This window comes from Lithobates pipiens, unplaced genomic scaffold, assembly GCF_037356315.1.
Source record: "Lithobates pipiens isolate NorthernLeopardFrog02 unplaced genomic scaffold, aLitPip1_a1.2 Scaffold_18, whole genome shotgun sequence".
Classification (NCBI taxonomy): domain Eukaryota; kingdom Metazoa; phylum Chordata; class Amphibia; order Anura; family Ranidae; genus Lithobates; species Lithobates pipiens.
In genome coordinates, this window is record NW_027507758.1 from 476,448,950 (window position 1) to 476,470,350 (window position 21,401).

At 41.5% G+C, this 21,401-nt stretch overlaps 1 protein-coding gene across 2 annotated transcripts in view; it reads left to right on the forward strand.

Annotated features, from left to right (window-relative positions):
• LOC143988643 (glypican-5-like) overlaps positions 1–21,401 on the forward strand; it is a 376,474-nt gene that overhangs the window by 97,260 nt on the left and 257,813 nt on the right. Inside the window, exons 4-6 of one of the 2 annotated variants that reach the window (XM_077488351.1) lie at positions 7,488–7,618; positions 13,435–13,494; positions 14,888–15,013. In XM_077488351.1, the coding sequence (XP_077344477.1) occupies positions 7,488–7,618; positions 13,435–13,494; positions 14,888–15,013 (317 nt within the window). The remainder of the gene's footprint in view (positions 1–7,487; positions 7,619–13,434; positions 13,495–14,887; positions 15,014–21,401) is intronic. The other variant, XM_077488353.1, reaches the window with a different exon arrangement.

Genomic DNA, 21,401 nt, shown 5'->3' on the forward strand with positions numbered 1-21,401 from the left:
GTGGACTTTGCTTTGGTCATTATTTATCCCTTCTATTTCTGGGAATTAATGATTTGCATAGATAGATACTATCAGCGACTGATGTTATACTGATGTGGACTTATATATATGATTAAATCAATTGGTGTATAATCTGTATAACTTTTTTTAACACATGACTATTGTAGTTGGCGCAGCTCTTCAACTGTTTTTTGCTATTTCTTGTGTGCATATCCCACTTTGAGCTGCGGCCTGCATATTTATTTAGGTTTATAATGTTAATAATGTATTCATAATTTTTTGTTGAGCGCAGTTTTTCTTTTTCTATAAGTAATTCATAATGAGCTAGTATGCTATGCATACTAGCTCATTATGCCTTTGCCCTGCAGGTTGTTATTTTTTTTTTGGTTTTTTAAAGAGAGGGTTTAATTCCTCTTTTTAAGATTGGCCTCCTTACATTGGTAGTCAGTGGAGAAGTGCTGTTGCCATTGGTAATTAATGGAAAAATGCTCCTTTACTTACACTGGTAAGAGCCCCATTATACTGAAAGAGAGAGCCCCATTATACTAAAGTATCCACATATTTTTGAACTTAAAAAATAGCAAAACAAAACCTAGCCATGTCTCGGAACTAACTATACAATATATACAGGCCCTAACTACCAGGCTGAGCAAGCTTAAAGCTTGTCAGCTTCCATAGATACAGCTTAATAGCTTTTTACCAACCTTTTGCTCTCACAGACCAGTGTTGTCTGTGTTTCCCAGGCCAAGAGCACTGGCTGTCTCTCTCAAGTGAGTTTAAATTAGCCTAGGGGAAAGGACCAATATCCTAACTGGATCGTGGATCAGAGATCCTTGAATGTGTATGATAGGCGCCTGGGAGATGTATAAACACCGAACAGGACTTTTCCCACCTCTCTCTGGGATGGAACACCTGTGGCCCAACAGGAGTGAACACGGGACAGGGCATCTACATTCCCCATCTTAAAACCTGGCCTGTGTTTTACTGTGAAAGAGTAATTCTGTAGAGCCAAATGCCACCAGTTCACCCGTCTATTAGTCTCCTTCTTTTGAGCCATCCATTTCAGGGGAGCATGGTCAGTTATTAAATCAAACTGGTGTCCTAACAGATAGTACCTTAACATGTCCAAGGCTCACTTTATGACTAAACATTCCTTTTCAATGACTGCATACTTTTTCTCATGTTCATTGAGCTTTCTGCTCGGGTACCACATGGTGTTCTTCCCCATTGTGTACCTGTGACAATACTGCCCTGATACCTACATCAGGCGCATCTGTCTGAGCCCAAAAATCTTTGGAGAAATCAGGGGAGTACAGCACTGGCTGTGCACAAAGAGCCTTCTTCAGGACTTGGAAAGACTCCTCTGCAAATGGGGACAATTTCACCATTACTGAGTCTTTCCCTTTCGTAAGGTCCGTCAGTAGGGCAGCTGTAGTTGCAAAGTTTGTAAATCTTGTATTATACCCTGCAATTCCCAGAAAGTCTCTGACCTGCTTCTTGTTCGCAGGACTGGGACACTAATGGATGACTTCTACTTTGTTCAACTGAGGTTTAATGACTCTACAGCCAATAGTGTAGCCCAAATATCTTGCTTCCTCTAAAGCAATGCCACATTTTTTTTTGGATTCTCTGTTAAACCTTCTTTGAAGAGGGAATCAAGGACAGCCTAGACACGGGGCAAGTGAGACTCCCAGTCAGTGCTATGTACCACTATATTGTCCAGATAGGCTGCTGTATACTGTCGGTGAGGTCTTAGGGTCCTGTCTATGGCTGTTGTGGGGGCATTTTGCAACCCAAAAGACATTTTTTGTACTGAAACGACCCCCTCCAGGGTCACAAACGCAGTCTTATCTTTGGTGCTACCATTCAGAGGTATTTGCCAATATTCTTTGATCAAGTTAAAAGTGGTCAGATAGTGGGCTTTGCCAAGTCGTTCTATAAGTTCGTCCACCTTGGTCATTGGGTAGGTGTCAAACTTTGTCACTACATTAAGCTTTCTGAAGTTGTTACTAAACCTCCAAGTACCATAGTTTTGAAACTAACACGATGGGGCTAGACCAGTCACTATTGGATTCCTCAATAACATCTAGCTCCAACATCCTTTTAACTTCATCACTGATGTCCTTTCTTCTAGCTTCAGGAATCGGTATGGTTTGAGCCTGAAACGGACTCCAGGTTCAGTAACAATATCATTGAACCGTTGAAGTCGTACCAGGTAACTCTGAAAATTTCACTCTTTTCCTTATCAGGAACTCTCTAGCTTCCTGTTTGTGGGAATAAGACAGGGTGTCTGGAATCATGACCTCAGAGACCAGAGGGGACTCAGGCGTTAGAGGGAGGGGCATCATAGTCGATGCCAGTCTATGTTTGCAGGGCTTTAACAGGTTTATATGGTATATTTGCTCGGGCTTCCTTTTACCTGGTTGATACATTTTGTAATTGACCTCCCCAACTCTTTCAATTACTTTGAAGGGACCCTGGCACCTAGCCAGGAACTTGTTTTCCACAGTGGGAATTAACACCGGGACCCTGTCACCAGGTGAGAAAACACAGAGATGGGGCCCCCCTGTTGTATATTCTTTGTTGAGCTACTTGGGCCTGCAGTAGGTGTTCTTTTACCATAGGCATGATTTCTGAAATCCTGTGCTGAATTTGAGCGATATGCTCAATGACACTGTTGTGGGGTGTCTGCTCCACCTCCCAGGTTCCCTTGGCTATGTCTAAGATCCTCCTTATGGGTGTCTCCCATAAAGCAACTCAAATGGAGAGTACCCCGTAAAGGACTGGGTTACCTCCCTGACGGCAAACATCAAATGCGGAATCAGGAAGTCCCAATCTTTCCCATCCTTGTCAACAACCTTTTTTAACATATTCTTTAATGTTTTATTGAAGCGTTCCCTCAAGCCATCAGTTAGCCTCTCGGTGGAAGCGGAGAGTGAGAAGGAGCAGGGAGGAAGCGGCAGAATTCCCCCTGAGGAAGGTATGTAATTTCCCGGTATCGACATGCGTTGGGGAGGGGACAGGATAGCTTATGAGACAGTGGAGTGCTCTCGGAGTAGGAGAGGACACACCAGTACAGCATTGTTATATTTGTTTGGCTTGATACAGAGTGGTGCGCTTCATAAATGTATGTACTCCTCTGTTTTCCATATGAATATTCTTGCAAGCAACCATCCAAGGACCTGAAGACTAACCATAAACCCAGAGGTAGTTTAAAAGCGTGTTTTGACTGAACTTAGGTGCAAGGTCACACGCTCTACGGTGAGCACATACACCAAATGGGAGCACAATAGTGGACATGAGCACTTTACTGTTTTATCATCTGTTTTATCACCTGCAATAAGAACCAGAAGGATGGACGAGTTATGAATGGACTTTATGTTTGCGATTTTGTGCACAGATAATAATGCACTATATATTTTGACACAAGAGCACTTTAAACACGGTTATTTTATATTTATATTGATTATTGTATATTGATGCACTTTTATATAGAATTGTGATAAGTATAGGCTGTCACTGCAATTATTGCTTTTATTGCAATTATCGCATAGAGTTGCAAATTGTCTATTGCACATGAATGATTCCGGTGTATATAGAGGTGTGTATGGTACACAGGTTGTGAGTGAGAGTATTGCACAAGACTGCAGTATCGTCCATGATTGCAATTTTTTTATCGCATCAGATTGCATTATTATGTTTGTTTAATTAATTGCATAGGAATACAATACTTCACCATCACTATTCAAATGCAGTAGCAATTTTAGGATTAAGTAAAATGACCACTTTATTATAATTGGATAGCGCAGCATTATATTGGTTTTATATTTTTGTTTGGCACAAGCATATGGGGCGTGATCAATGTTAGCAGCTGTCCTTTAATTATCTCTTATTATCATCTAGATTTTTGCACGGTAGCATGCAAGACTTTGTTTGTTTTTTTAGATTATACAATATATACAGGCCCGAACTACCAGGCTGAGCAAGCCTACAGCTTGGCAGCTTCCACAGATACTGCTTAACAGCTTTTTACGAACCTTTCACTCTCACAGACCAGTGTTGTCTGTGTTTCCCAGGCCGAAAGCACTGGCTGTCTGTCTCGGGTGAGTTTAAAGAGGGATTCCACCTAAAAAAAAAATATTAAAAGCCAGCAGCTATAAATACTACAGCTGCTGACTTTTAATAAATGGACACTCACCTGTCCCGGGTTCCAGCGATGCCGAGGCTGATCGATCGCTCGGCTCTCGGCTGCTGCTGTCACCATTCTAGGTGAGGGAATCAGGAAGTGAAGCGAATCGGCTTCACTTCCCGGTTCCCTACTGCGCATGCGCGAGTCGCGCAGCGCAATAGGAATTGTCTGCGCTGTCACTGGGACCCATGTGTGTCCCAGCAGACAGCGCGGCAGGACAGGAAATGACATAGACTCCCACGGGAGTCTATGCCCGGAAGTGGGTGTAAATACCTGTCTTTGACAGGTATCTCCACCCCTCTCGCCCCTGTAAGGTGCCAATTGTGACATCAGAGGGGGGGAGGGTTCCGATCAGCGGAAGTTCATCTTTAGGGTGGAACCCCGCTTTAAGTTCGCCTGGGGGAAAGGACCAAGATTTGAACTGTATCTTGGATCAGAGATCCCTGAATGTGTATGAGAGGAGCCTGGGAGATTTATAAACCCCAAACAGGGCTTTTCCTGGCTCTCTCTGGCATGCCCTGCTACAATAAATATATATAAAAAATTATGAATATCTTGTGTTTTTTTTTTTTTTTACGTTATCATATTCCCTCTGTACTCGGCTCCATAATAGGCTTGGGGGTGGAGACTGCAAGGTAGAGTGTTAACAGGAGGCAGAGAAAGAGCAATACACTGATCTTCCCAGTGAAGAACTGTGTAGGGGCGTGCCAGCAGAAGTCTTGACCATTGGAAGGAGGCAGGCTATGCTCCCAACACAACCAGAAAATCAATCACGCTGGAATGGATGTGTTTCTATGCCTAGTGTAGTATGGGCAGTTTGAAATAGCAAAGCATAGGAACTGGCAAGATCACCAGGTATTTCACGCAATGGAAAAAATACAAAGAGAACAGGATACTTTTTAATACAAGTACATGGTACAACATATACCTATCAGGAATATGAAATGTTGTGGTGGAAACATACACTTTAACACGAATGCTCCTCAATATGTCAAAGTTATTTTCAGTAGTAATCGTCAAATGAATACCAAATTGTATCAATGAAAATTTTGTTATCTGAATGTTTTATACATAATCCTGTTGCCTAAAAATTTTTTAATTCAAAGTTTTAATAGGAGCAGTATTGAGAAACATGGGGATAATAACAGTGTGCCAAGTGAAATACAATTTAAGGGTTTAAAAGCGGTGCATCTCCATGGCAAAACATAAATTTAATAACAGCTTCTTTTGATAGTGACAGGCCTACAGGGGACTAAATTATAATATTTTATATTTTTTTTATCTTTATTTATAAATAATAAATTATAATATTTTAATATAGTCCTATAAACCTCATTGACTTCACAATACATAAGAAAAAAAGCCAAGACTGACAATATACCGGCCACAATCAATTAATCGAATACAGTACACAGGCAACAACTAGTTAATCGTTTCAATTTACAGGCAATATATTGGCAATATATAGAATATGTGCACAGAAAACAGCCAACCAACAAGCAATTGTGACTATATGTGTTGTGTCTGTGCATTACATTATTATTATTATCATCATTTATAATACAGGATTTATATAGCGCCACCATACAGGAAGAATCAGAGGGCCCTTACATTTTTACACGCTTCAACAAATGTTCATTTTCTTTTAGTATGTCAGAGTCAGATATGATAGTTCCTTCCTCTAGTCTTCACAGCTTTGTCTAGGGCCTAAGTTATAGTAGTATAGTTGAATCATCAATAAACATAGTACACTGTAACCTGCAATGAAATGTAAGATCCCACACCACTCCATTAGCACACTGTTGACTGGACTGTTTGTTGGGAAACAGAGCGTCCTTTGAGCCCGCACAGAAGACACCATGTGAGTGCATTTTGATAAGGGTTGTGCAGCAGCACATAGTGTCCACAGTGGCTTTCTCCTTGCAGTCTTCAGGCTTGAGGCACAACAGAGCTCCCTTTTCTCCAGGAGTCCAGTTCACTGTGCCCTTGCACTGTTGCAGCAGCCAATCACCGTCCTCTAGACCCAGCCAAGATGGTTACTCCCTGCACTGGAGATACTCCATAGATAAGTATTACAAAGTGGTCTCCTTAAAGATGGCTGCTGCACTTCTGCATTAATGAATATTCACCTCAACCCTATCCACACTGCAGAAGGATAATACAGCAGCAACAAAGGAAAAAGTTTCACAGCAGTTATAAGCTACAGTCCAGGTTACATAGACTAATGTTAGTGGATAAATAATGTTTGTCAGTGAGGGGTATCTTCCTGTAGCACAAGGCGTTTTGGCACAGCATGATAAAATGTTACCTGATTTTGAAAGCACCCTGCTATGGCTACCACTGACAACTGGAATGAAGTAGTCAAGCTCTTTCATGTCACTAGTAAAATGTGCCCTCTGAAGCTGATCATTATTCATTGTTAGCCAGCCAAACAGTGAGAGAACCCCTGTTCATCTTTTGTGTACTGCTTGCTCCTTTTAATACAATGTAAGTGTACCAAGGTGTAAATATTGGGCCAGCTGCATACAAGTGAGGCTGCTAATAGTGGGGTTTCTGTTTTCAAAAGGTACACATTTATAGGCAGGTGTAGTCTATTTTCTCCACTGCAGGTGGCACTCGACTGCACCGAAGTCAAGAGGGATATTGTTCCTTTATAGCTTTCCTGGGTCACTGGGGAAGCTATCTGATTGGATGCTGCCACCCCATGTGACACTGACAGCGATCTTGGGTGAGCCAGAGCCTGTTTAGGACCCTGGCTCCTAGGCTGGGTGTGCTTTCCGCATGTGGGTAGTGTATGGACAGGTCACCCGTCTGACTGGGACAGTATAATGGGTAAGGAGAGGTTCCTAAAAAGTAGTGAAAGAGCAAGGACATGCTATCCTTCCTGGAAGTCTCCTCATTTAGGCACAGACCTGCCAGGTTGCATTCGATCCCTCGAGACAGACGCTATCTGAGACCTGCTGCTATCCTCTTCTCCACAACATCCTGTGAACGCTCCTAGTTGTGTTGTCTTCTCGCCAGATAGTTGTGTTTGGACTTTTACTAAAATACAGTTCTGTTATTGCATCTGGCCTCCAAGTGTTTCCTGCCGCCACACCACACTGCTCCTCACCGCACAATTATAGTCAAAGGTATACGTCAATCAAAGTTAACATATTTGGTATTTCTAGTGAACTTTCTGACTTACAGTACAGCTGCAGTGTGTGCCGGATAGATAGATAGACAGATAAATACAAAAGTAAATACTGTGCAGTTATTTTTGTACACATTTTATCAAATGATATGCTTTGACTTGCAGGTAGAGAAAGTGTGTGGTGAGCTACAAGAGAGCCCAGTCAAACAGATGTCTGAGAAGAAGACGAACGAACAAGATCCAGCTGCTGTGCCGCCTTCTGGAACAAAACGCCATTCTCTTGCACAGATAAGAAGGTACTACATGGAATTTACTTTCCCTGATATTCCTTCCTTGCCTTAGGTTGCAGGCTTAAAAGAAAACTTTAGTCAAAGACACGATTCTGCAGGAAACTTACATAATATCCGCTTATGTTCACTTGGTATTGTTTTTTTTTTTCAAACCTGAGCACCCAATGCCTTACATTTAGGTTAACCACTTGACTGCCACGGAGAAAAATGTTTAATGGCATGACTGTATCTCAGTGACCTCCTCCAGAAACATGGGAGCATAGGCATCGGCTCAGGGTCCAGGTAATTAGAGCTGGGTGGCGAGAAGACTCTGTTGCTGATCTCAATCATCAGGTGGTCTCTACTTATACTTCTGATGTCACAGTAGAGCAAATGTGTCGTCACCCATGCACAGCACTAGAAAAAACATACAGGTATTTAACCCATTGGTTGTCATGGATGTTTATTTAGGCTGCTTCTATTATAAAATAAAGATAATTTGAGGGACAAAGTATTTATAACGATTTTAGTTTGCAAATGTACACAATATAAAAAGTTGATATATAGACATTTTGTATTTAGTAAGATATTATGCTTTCTTTTTGTGCACAAATTTTGTTATTTTGCAAGAAAAGGATGGAAGGGGTGAAAATTGTAGAACCACCCTATTTTAGTTGCACAAACCCCTCCATGTAAATCGAGGGATTAACTGACATCAGTGATGGGGCTGTGTAACTAGAACAGGGTGGTTCCACAATTTCCAGACCTTCCATCCTGTTCTCGAAAAATAGCATGTGCCTTTCTATGGGGAAAGGATCAAGGTTTTGGTGTTAATTGCTTGGATATAAATACTGGTGTATTTTCCTGACGCACATTAGAAATGAACTTGGCTTGGACAGGCTATGACACATCTTTGGCATTACAGAACAAGTCCAGTTGAATGTGACTAACTACTACTGGGTATTCAGGACCAATACACTGCAGTCCTTGACATATACTGTTGTTAGGGTTGTTGGGAGAAGTTCCCGTGCAGTCTGTGCTCAGTAAAATATATAGAATCATAAAAAAATGATCTAACAATATCTACCATATAATCAACAACATCTGTTATAACAAATGACAAAACATTGCAATAAAAGTTCATAAGGTGCTGTGATTCTTCAATATCGCGATGATTCCTTTAATCACTTCAGCCCCCGAAGGATTTACCCCCTTCCTGACCAAGCCCTTTTTTGTGATACGGCACTGCGTTGCTTTAACTGACGCTGTACCCTAACAATTTCCCACAAATAGAGCTTTCTTTTGGTGGTATTTGATCACCTCTGTTTTTATTTGTTGTGCTATAAACAAAAATATCCCCGAAAAATATCCCCCAAAAATTTATAAAAAAACTAATTTCTTCCTCAATTTAGGCTGATATGTATTCTTCTACATATTTTTGGTAATAAAAAATCGCAATAAGCGTATATTGATTGGTTTGCGCAAAAGTTATCGCATTTACAAAAGAGGGGATAGATTTATGGCATTTTTATTATAATTATTTTTTTAACAAGTAATGGCAGCGATCTGTGATTTTTATCGTGACTGCGAAATTGCGGCTGACAGATCAGACACTATTTTGGGACCATTGGCATTTATACAGCGATCAGTGCTAAAAAAAATGCATTGATTACTGTGTAAATGTCACTGCCAGGGAGGAGGTTAAACACTAGGGGGGGCGATCAAGGGGTTAAGTGTGTTCCCTGGGCGTGTTCTAACTGTAGGGGGGATGGGCTCACTAGAACATGACGGAGATCACTGCTCCCGATCACTGGGAGCAGTAGATCCCTGTCATGTTGCTAGGCAGAACAGGGAAAAGTCTTGTTTACATAGTCCGCGGGAACCGCAGGCACGCTCCCGAAGCGGGCACGCCCACTAGCTGCCGATGACGCAGCGATGTATGGGTACGTTGTTTTGCACACCTGTGCCACTTTGCTGATGTATATCAGCGTGTGCCAGTCGGCAAGTGACTAAAGTGTTACCTGTGCAGGAAAAGTTCTTTATAAGGTGCAATCCGTGCAATAATATATAACAAAAGTAATAAAACTGCAACACTCCCATTCCTCTTGTGCCCTCACTCACCACCTATCCATGTAAACATGTCCTGGTGAAATATATCTTTTGAAGATGTATCTTTTCCTCTTCCACTTGGCCCCAGTAGTTGGACAGTTGGACGTACTCATAGGATAAGAAATAGAGCATACATGGCGTAATATCGTTTAAAAAGGCTTTATATCTGTAAAGTAATATCTGCTCACATGTTAGTCTGTCATGACAAGCATATAAAACGCTGTGCAGTCTGGGGTTTGCGTCCCAGAATACAGGATTTCATCACTTTTGTCATATATTATCACACAAATTGCACCTTGGATGACACTTTAAAGGAATGATTGTGATATTGAAGAATCACAGCACCTTATGATCTTTTATTGCAGTGTTTTGTCATTTGTTATAACAGAGGTTGTTGAGTATATGGTAGATATTGTAGATTATTTTTTTATTATGATTCTATATATTTTGCTGAGCACAGACAGCGCAGGAACTTCACACTAATTCTTAAATGAATATACACTTTTTTCTTGCACAAGTCAAAATTTTATTTAATTTAAATGTATTTAAGCACACCACAGCATGGGGATATCCATAGTATTTTGTTGTTATGGTTGCCACCTTCAAGCCAAACCCGAACATGTAGCGGCGCACAGCATTTTTGCTTATCAAGGGATTTCTGCTTATCAAAGCCCCTACTTACATCAGAGTTCCCAAAATTCCCCCTAAATGTGAGTTCTCAAAGTCCCCCTTAGATCAGAGTCTGCAGAGCACCCTTTACATCTGAGTCCCTCTTACCTTAGTGTACTCACTCACTCAGATGCAGGAGAGAGAAGCGAGGGAGGGGGGAGACTTCAGTCACAGATAGTGGATGGTGAGCTCCCACACCCAAGGATGGAAGCTCAGGTATCAGCACCATTCATCCACGATATTCCTGCTGGATGCTGTGCTCCAAATTTCCCACCTTCCCAACACCTCCCTTTTCCGAGGCACAGCACACCAGAGATTGGAGTGCAGGTGGGCAGACACAGAGGCGTAGGGGCGGGAGAAGGAGGAACAGATTGAGCCATCTCTCCTCTTCCATCAGCCCTCTGGAGGGTTGGCAACCCTGGTGATTATGCACTCGTCAGTTGTGATACTCGGCTACTTGGGGAGCCACAGTCCGATCTGCAATTATGTGTGGGTTTAAGGCGATCTGAAACCCGGAGACGTGATCCAAAACCCGAACTGCCCAGGTGAATCCTGGACAGGTGGCAACCCTAATTGTTGTACATCTATTCTTTTGTCAAATACTCATCTTTGGGGTTACAATAGACAAACATTTAATGTGGCTGATTAGCTTTTCTGCTGAACATTGTTTCCAAAGTTAAAACCTAAACATGGGTAAGCATCTATATCTGTAACTGATTATTGATGGATTTTCTGCTTTGCATGAAGCTCCCTTTTATGCCGCGTACACACGGTCGGAGAATCCGTCGGAATGCGTCTTATCGGACCGTGTCATCAGATAATCTGACTGTGTGTGGTATGCATCGGACTGATTCCGTCCGAATCTCCGTCGGACCCAGTTTTCCAACATGTTGGAAATATTTCCCGACCAACTGGGCCGGTCGGACATACTCCGATCATGTGTAGAGAATTTTGATCGGACCAAGTGCCACGCATGCTCAGATCAAATTCCTACATCAAAGCTATTGGCTACTAGCCTGAATGTAGTCCCATCGTAACGAAATTACGTCATCACGTTCTGAAAGATCGGATTTTTCGACAACTTAGTCCGACCGTGTGTATGCAACAGTTTTGGACACAATCCATCGGACTAAATCTGACGGACAAAATCCGACGGATTTGGCTGTGGAAATCTCCGACCGTGTGTACAGGGGCTAAGGGGGGTCTCATTTGATTAAGATATCAATATGTGTTAGACCCTTTTCACACTGTAGTGCTTTGCAGGCGCTACAGCGCTATAAATAACGCCTGCAAAGCGCAGTGAAAGAGCTGCTGCTGTCTCTCCAATGTGAAAACCCAGAGGGCTTTCACACTGGAGTGCGCTGGCAGGACGCTAAAAAAAGTCCTGCAAGCAGCATTTTTGGAAATCAATGGGGCATCACGGCTATACCGCTGGCATAGCGCTGCCGTAGCAGCTCTTTGTGGTGGTTTTAACCCTTTCTCGGCCACTAGTGAGGGGTAAAAGTGCCCCGCTAGCGGCCAAATAGCGCCACGAAATTGACGTAAAGCACCGCTAAAAATAACGGCGCTTTACCGCCCAAGCACCCACCTCCCCAGTGTGAAAGGGGCCTTAGGAAAACCTTTTTGCTGTGTAGGCCCTATGTTTTGTATAGCAATCTCTGGTAAAGTACAAAACCACTTCAGACAATGAAAGCAGACCTTGCACTAGAAAGCAAGATCAGCTGATTAGATCAGGGTGCCTCCAGCCTGTAGAATCACCATCTCCCACCTGTGACCCTAGGCAATAATAATTCTGGCAAAAAGCTAAAAACAATGAGGATGACAAATATCTGGAGAAGATGCCCTTGCATTTGCTGGGGTGTCTTCTTGCAAGATTTGGGTGTTCTTTGTTCCCCAGAAATCTCATTGGAAGGATAGTGACATCATGCCCTGCAATGCAGCAGATGAGGGATAGGCAAGCATTTAATCAAACTTTCCCCCCACAGGTACATTTTGCCCTTCTATTATATAGCAATGTATACAGGTGGAGGGAGTCCTGAGATAATGATCTGATCTTGCTTGCTAGGAAAGGTGTGTATTGGTATTATAATAAGCATATTCTTACCTGTCTGCCAAAACACATGACCTAAATCCTGAATTAGCTGCCGTGGTCTGCAGTATCTCTGCATTGTGGGTGCTGATCTCAAGAGTCTTCATTCACTTGGATAAAACTCACCAGCATCCTAATTCTGCTCTACCATTGCATTCAATCACACGATTCATCAGTGGCGTGCTTCAGAACTTTGTGTTATGATAGACAGATAGCTGTATGCTAATTGTTATACTAATGCCGCGTACAGACTATAGGAATTTGCAAAGGGAAATGTTCAATGTGAGTTTGTTGTCGGAAATTCCCACCGTGTTTATGCTCCATCGAACATTTGTTGTTGGAATTTCCGACAACAACTGTTTGAGAGCAGGTTCTCAAATTTTCCGACAACAAGACTTGTTGGAAATTCCGAGCATATGTACACAATTTCCGACGCACAAATGCATACTCGGAATCGAGCAGAAGAGCCGCACTGGCTATTGAACTTCATTTTTCTTGGTCATCATACGTGTTGTACGTCACCGCGTTCTTGACGCTCTGAATTTCCGCTAACATTTGTGTGACCGTGTGTATGCAAGATAAGTTTGAGCCAACATCTGTCAGAAAAAAATCCACGTTTTGGTTTGTCGTAAATTCCGATTGTCTGTACACGGCATAAGGCTTATAATAATGGAAAGGTGTGTACTAATAAGCCTTTCCAAATGCCTTCCTACCCCTACATTTTGAATTTTAGTCCAGTATAGGGTTCAAGATTCCATTTTCAACTTTTTCTGTAAATTTTAATTATTTTTAAATCCCTGACGTCCTTGCGCAGTTTGCATCTTCCTATTCCATTTTTGGCTTGTTTGCTATTGCTACTGCACGAAGAACTGATTATTTCTTGAGTAATTTGCTTTTTTCTTTCTCCAACTCTTTGCATGTTTTCTTCCACCTCTTCTTATCTGGGGGGTTATCTGCTACACCCTGAACCCTCCAGCTCTCTGCCTCTGAAAGCTTCGAAGAATGACAAGCCTAACAGCTTGAAAAGAATCTCTCGGTAAGATAAAATCACCGGCTGGCTGTTTGCTCTCAGACTTTGCATGTCCTGTTAGTTGAGCGCCTTGGAATGTTTGTGCTCCTCAGCCACCTGCTGGACAATAACATTATGTTTGGCTGCTGCCTCCTATGTGGGTCCCGTTTGATCCAGCAATGTGATATCAACAGATGTTAATAATTTCTTTCTGATGCACAGGTTCATATTTTCTAAAAAGCAATCCGAGTGTTATTTGTACTCAGTTTTGCGAAAAGGTTCACAGGACAGTAATGAAAATGAATGCCAGGGAGCTTACAGTGCTTGCAATTCATAGCTTGCAGTGCTTATATTATATACACTGTTACCAAAAGTATTAAGACACCTGCCTTTACCCGCACATGAACTTCAACGGCATCCAAGTCTTAGCCCTTGTACACACGGTCGGACATTCCGACGGAAAATGTCCGATCGGACTGTGTTATTGGATAATCTGACCGCGTGTTGGCTCCATCAGACTGTTTCCGTCGGAATATCCGACCGACAAAGTTTTAGAGCTGGGCTATAAAATTTTCCGACAACATGGTCCGATAGGACTTTGTCCTATCGTTTGTAGAGAATTCCGATCGGACAAAGTGCCACGCATGCTCAGATCAAATTCCTAGACCAAAGCTATTGGCTACTAGCCTGAACGTAGTCCAGTCGTAACGAAATAACGTCACCACGTTCTGAGCGATCTGATTTTCTGACAACTTTGTCCGACCTTGTGTATGCAACACAAGTTTTGGACAAAATGCGTCAGACAAAATCCAACGGATTTTGTTGTCGGAATGTCCGACCGTGTGTACAAGGGCTTAGTCTGTAAGGTTCAATATTGAGTTGGCCCACCCTTTGCAGCTATATAAGCTTAAACTCTTCTTGGAAGGCTGTCCACAAGGCTTAGGAGTGTGTCTATGGGAATGTTTGACCATTCTTCCAGAAGTAAATTTGTGAGGTCAGGCACTGCTTTAATTAATCCCAAAGGTGTTCTACTGTATGTGACTCACAATACTTACATTACATATGTGGCTCAAAGTGCTCATAATATATGTGATTCATGGTGCTTTTATTACATATGTAGCTCATGGGCCTCACAATACATAATGTATGTGGCCCATAGTGCTTCCATTATATATATGGCTCACATTATTTATATTATATATGTGGCTCACAGAAGTGCTCACATTATATATGTGGCTCACTGTGCTTATATTCTCCACTTCATTCAAAATGTCAGTAAGTTTGGGCTATGCATACTGTACGCTTTAACACCATATAGAATACAAAATAGTTGTTTGGGCATTTTCAGAGAAAAGCAACATAGTGTAGTCAGAATTCCCCTTTAAGATTTGCAACCCATCATATCTTGTATTTATTACAGTGAATTTACGAAGTACATAAAGCCATCAAGGACATTCTACACCACCCTGGCAGAGCGTCTTTGTGATGGGGATCTGGCAGTGAGGGATGGTTCGACGTGCTGGAATGGAGAGGATGTGGTAGAAAGGTAAGCGTTTTTCTTCACGGAACAGTGTTTGTGCTGTTATAGAGAACAGATGGTTTGACATAAAAGCAAATGGGTCTCTTAAGGTCATTATACGCAGCTGTCAATTGTGTGGAAGAACTCTACAAATGCAAGATTTTTACAAAAGTAATAAAGCCAGTAAAAATAAAAGTTCAGGATAGTTTAAATAAAGCTGCTATGGATATAATGTATACATATATAGCTGAACAAAACTTTATCACCGCTGAAGATATTAGCGTAAAGGTTTGGCCTTAGAAGGATAAATTATCAGATGTACAACTAACTTCCCTTTTAGAAATGAGGAATACAACATTAACATCCTTTCCTAAAGCCTCGTACACACGATCGGATTTTTGGCAGGGAATTGTGTGACGACGGACTGTTTGCCTAAAAGTTCGGCCAATTTTCCGTGGACAACAATTTTCGTATCGTCCATACACAAGTGCATGCTTGGAATCAATGCTCACCAAATACGACATTAGCAGAAGGTGCCCAAAGGGTGGCACTCAAGAGCTGAAATTCCACATAGTATGTCACTACGTTTGTGTTTGTTGGCCGAAAATTGTGTGCCGTTAGTATGCAAGACAATATCCTGGCACACGCCCTTTGGGCAAAAGTCTGACGCTCTGCTGGCCAACAATCTGATCATGTTTACAAGGCTTTAGACTCACTAAGACATATACGTATATGCACAAAGCCAAATGGATGAATATTAAAATGTATTAGCATTTTCGGTTTGTGGTGATCAGATACAGTGTAGTTCCGCCTTAAGTATTACTTGCTTTGTAAGAGAGTCTAAAATCTGGATGTTTCTCATTCATTGGATCACTGTCATAGATATTAAAGAAAAGTCATATCAAATGGCGATAGAATGGAAAACCAAAAAAGTGAATGTGAAAATAACCCTGAGAGCCCTTTCACACTGCCAGAGTGGGGGTGTCGGCTGTAAAGCCCGACTAGTTTTAGCGATGCTTTACTGTCATTTAGAGCGCCTTTAACCCCCTCTAGCGCCCAAAATAAAGGATTAAAAGCGCAGATGCCGAGTCGCTTTGCAGGCGCTGCCCATTGGTTTCAATGGGCAGGGGTGCTTTAGGAGCGGTGTATATAACACCGCTCCTAAATTGCCTCAAAGAAGCTGTTTGCAGGACTTTTTATTAGACGTACTGCTAGCGCAGCGCCCCAGTGTGAAAGCACTTGGGCTTTCACACTGGGATAACAGATGAAGCATTTTTCAGGCACTTTACAGGCGCTATTTTTAGCGCTAAAGTGCCTGAAAAATGCCTCCAATGTAAAAGGGGTCTTTAGTGTGAAATACCCCTTGAGAAACAAGGGGATCAGTTTAGTTCCTGAGTTGTATGTAGACAGAAGGGGAAAGATAACATAAAGGAAGCATAGGAAAATAACCCAGACATGTGCTTACATGGGGTCTGGTAGCACATACAAGTACACAGACAATGGGACCAATCCAAGCAGTGTGGGTAGAGTTTTTTAAGCCTAGTACACACAATGAGAAAATAGGATGAAAATACCACTTTCAAAGCGTACTATAATCTGATCAATAATTCACAGCTTTTGAAAGCCAATCACAACAGTTCATGCAAAATTATCTGAAGGGACAAATATAAAAACATTTCTTGTGAGATACTAGAATGAATGATTTTAATTTCATCAGAAAAGTATTCGTCCAAAAAAAATCAGAAGACCAAAACTAAGCATGCTCGGAAATAAAGAATACAATACAATACAACACATTACATCACTTTCGAAGTTGTATTTTGTCGTATGAGAATTTTTGTAACTGTAGTAACCTATTGGTTTTCGATATGAGACAAGCATGCAAAAAAAAACAGACAATCAAAACAGAAAGTCAATTTATAATTTTCTTATGCAAATTATCATTACTTATAAATGGTTGGACAGCAGTACATATAAATATTATCATAGGAGAATCCCAAATGACCAACGTGTGTATGTATGTATGTATAGATTGTAAGCGCTAACGAGCAGGGCCCTCTTATTCCTTTTGTGCCAAATTGTAATGTAAATGTAATGTCTGCCCTCATGTTGTAAAGCGCTGAGCAAACTGTTGGCGCTATATAAAACCTGTATAATAATAATAATAATATGTCTCTTTATTTGAGACAAATGGGTGAAACACAGAGTAACTGGTCATTTGAAGACAAGCTTTATCCCATTTGGAAACTTCTAAGGATTGAGCGTCTAACAGCTATTTGCTCTTATCCAACGCCTATGTGTCATGGTTAAGGAATTTGTGTTATACACAAAATTAACTGCATCACCACATTCCTTTTTAAGAAACTACATCAGCACACTCCTTTTTAAGAAAAAAGGAGAAAAACATAAAAAAGTCCCAAAAGTTCAGAAACATGTCTCAAAATGACAGCACTCGTTCTTGTGCTCAAATGCTAATATTTTGTTTTCCACTGTTTAAGTTATCAGTCCCAGTATATAAGACATTTTAAATTGTCTAGTGCTTCCTTTCAATGTAGAGTGAAGCTATCAGATTTAAAAGACAAATGTTCTGTTCCATCCTCGTTAGAGTTTATGATCGTTCCAACTTGGTACAGCTCTGTGGATGACTAGAAGCCCCGGAGTCAGGAATGGCTGTCATACATCAGATACCTCAAGATCAGAAATAGCTGCCATGATTATCTCCTGCCCAAGGGTCAGGAATTCTTTGTGTATTAGTGAATGCCTAAAGTAATATTTATATTAACCTAAACTCCAGCAAAATCTGATTGAGCCATAGAAACTTTCAATAAAATTCTCATTTATTCATCAAAGTTGAACTAGCAAAGGATGTTATAACACAGTAAAATTCTTTAAGTGAATAGAGTGATGTCTCCCTGTCAAGGTTCTGAAAACCGAGGCTTGTAAGGTATTAACCTATGCTCCATTTACCAAAAGCACACTTCAATTACGTGGCCTTGTAAGGCACTTTGACCACAGATTTTATTCCAGGCACAGTTATATACACCTTATATGAAAAGGCCAATCTACCAAAAGGGGATATTTCAGTATTTGGTAGATTGTATAGGATTAAATATTATAATGGTTTGTCATCGCTCTCATGGACTATTGTAGAACAAACGTTTGCTCTTTTTCAGTTATATAAAGCCCAATTCAAGTGCATTTTAAAAATAAAAACATAAATACCCATCGCTTTTAAAATGCAGTGATTGTTGCAATACGTACCTCCTCTCCGGCACTTACCCTCATCAACTCAACCAATTCAACTCATTCAACCCACAGTCAATGGGGTCAATTCACTAACGTTTACCAAATGCAATAACGTAGTCATGTGACTCATTTTGTGAGTGACACATCATAAATTATCCCATGCGGTAAAATTAAGTCCAATTTATGAAAAAAAAAATAACGATTATGAGGTACAATTATAACGAAAAATACCGATTATGGGGTATTTCCAGCAAAAAAAAATTTCTGGTAAATATCTTTACCACTTCAGACCCAGAAGGGTTTGCCCCCTTCCTGACCAGGCCATTTTTTGTGATACGGCACTGCGCCGCTTTAACTGACAATTGCGCAGTTGTGCGATGTTTTTCCTAAACAAAATTTCTTTCCTCTTTTTCCCCACAGATAGAACTTTCTTTCCCCCCCCCCCCCCCCCCCCCCAAAATTCATACCAGACTCTTATCTGAGCTCAGATCCCGCCCCCCCCCCCCCCCCCCCATTCTTAATGGATTGAACACTTGCACAACTGTTACCTCATGCAGTATTTTGCGGCATTTATTTAACTTAGTGAATTGACCTCTTTGAGTCCAAGGCCAAACCCTAGGGATTGCATCATCAAGCCATCCTGAGCTCATAGGAGAATTCTGCAGGGAAGGGTACAATGCCTTAATGCAGCACGATGCTCTGCAGCATTCAGAACCCACCCACAGATGGAGAAGGATTTCCAATGAGTGAACTGAAGACCCATGGAATAAAGGTTTGTACACAAGATAAAGCAATAAATAAAGGTGACAATGTGTTCCAAGGGGATAGGGGTGACAAAGAGGAAAGGGTGGCTGGATTTGGGGATTAAAATTGTAAGGAAATAGTGGGAACACCTCAGGATGGACATGACAGAGCAGGAAGATAACCCAGAGGGAGAGCATACAAGATATAAGGAACCAATTGGAGATACAGACTACGTATTACTAAGGTATTACTTTTTGGTTAGCTGATCTCTTAACATGCAGTCTACTTATTTAAATGATATTGCCTGCAGGGTAAACTGTTTAACATTGAGACATACTCGCTGAACTATATACAGTAGGTACAGTGCTTCAGATTGTCATGTTACAAGTAATAGCTGTTCTGGGAATTCCAGTTAAAGAACCTGTGAATGTGTAGACCAGTTCTTTTAAAGTCTATTAATGATGTGCTCTTCACTGAAATGTTCATGGTGTTTAGTGATGATCTTGTCATTTTTCAGATGGATATTATTAGTTCCAGCTACTTTCCATATTCCAGGTTGCCAGAATCATTAAATTTCAGCTGATGCATGACTTTTTTCTCATGCATACTAACATAAAAAAAATCATCAAGGAATAAATCCTATTGCAGCATATAAACAATGGCATTGAAATCTTTCATCTGGAGTTATTACTGTGGGTAGGAAACACAGACTTTACTGTCCTATGCACCATTGTATGTGTAGCCCAGTCTGCAGAACTGGCAGGTGGGGAGTAACATCATGGACCTGACAGTTTACTGCTTACAATGATGCTCTTGTTCATGTTTTTAAAAGAGAATCTTTGTGTCTGATCAGTAACAGACAGTTTACAGGCAACGCTGCAGGAGGGGCTGCTATTACAGTACATTGAATAGCCAGTACTAAGCCTGTCCTCCAGCCACTATGGGGCACACTGAGGATGTAGACAACTCGAGATTCTGGAGAGATCGTGGAGTATTGTGGGAGGTATAGTTTCTAGAGACTGAGTTGGCTTGAGACTCTAATGCCCCCTACACACTATCTGAATTTCGGCCAGCAAAAGACCGATGAGAGCCTTTCATCGGAAAATGCGTAGGCTCCATCGGAATTTAGCTGTCCAAATTTCCGCCAGCAAAAATTTGATAGCATGTTCTTAATTTTTCTGACGGAAAAACTTTCTATCAGAAATTCCGATCGTGTGTATGCTGCATAAGAGGAAAGACTTTAGGTCCTAGAGACACTGGAATGGAGAGTAGGTGGAGCTTTGTAACTTTACCAGGCTTTAGGTAGGAAAAAGTAACGATCTCAGAGGAACTGAGGCTGCGAGCAGGCTGCTGCACCTGAGAGGAGAGACACAGTGGCAGCCATTCTGGAACATTGGAGGACACCCTGGATGCTGGTTCAGCCTGTTGTCAAATTGAGAAACCGGGCACTAAGGACAGTGACTCGGTTAAACTTTGTCCAGTAAGCAGAAGGGGATCTCCTGGTGATGCAGAGTTCGTAAAAGGCTGATGGCCAATCCTGCACTACACTTTGATAAAAGAGGGACAGATTTGTCTTCAAGAAATAGTGTCAGTGCCTACATTACTTCTTAATGGGACACTACCCTTAGCACACCGCCATAATGGTTGGGCCCCAACGAGCTGGCAAGCAGAACAAATAGAGTAGTATACAATGACTGTTAAACTATTGTAGTGGTATAACATCCCCTAGTTAGGATTGCCCTGATATAGGGTTTAGGATGGATGTTTGCCCATTTACAGTTTTTTCTCCTACTGTTTATCCATTTTGCAGTATGTTTTTTCTACTGTTTACCTTCTTGCATTGCAGCACCTTATTTTTCTTTTGCTTAACCATTTTCTGTGTCATTGCTGGTATTTAGAGTATATCCATTTAAGCACCTTTGCGCTTCTGCTTCTGATTGCAAGTGACATGTGGAACTCTCCTCGGTTTGCCTCTGCTGCTTATCTACAGTGACCTGGTCGCCTGCCCAGCAGCCGGGTTCATGAGTATCTAATTCCTAGCCTTGTGACCTGAGCTAAGTTGTGTTCCTCCTTGCAGTGCATCATGCCTGGTTCTAGACTCATGGTTGACAGTCCGGCTGTACTGAATAGCTCCCCTTAAGACAATGGTCATCAACCCTCTCCTCAGGTCCCACTAACAGGGGTTAGACAAACCCTTATTTAAGCTTTTGGTCTTAGGGCTGGCTCACACCTGAATTGCACAGGAACGCGGTCCGCTACCCTGTGTGATTTAGTGCGGAGTGATTTTTAGTCCATTCATTTGAAAGGTCTGAAATTGAACTGGATTGCACAAAAAGTAGAGCATGCACCACTTTTTAAAAAAACGCACTTCAGTGGATTGCATCTTACTGCAATCATGTAACAAATATAAAGTGTTATCCCAATC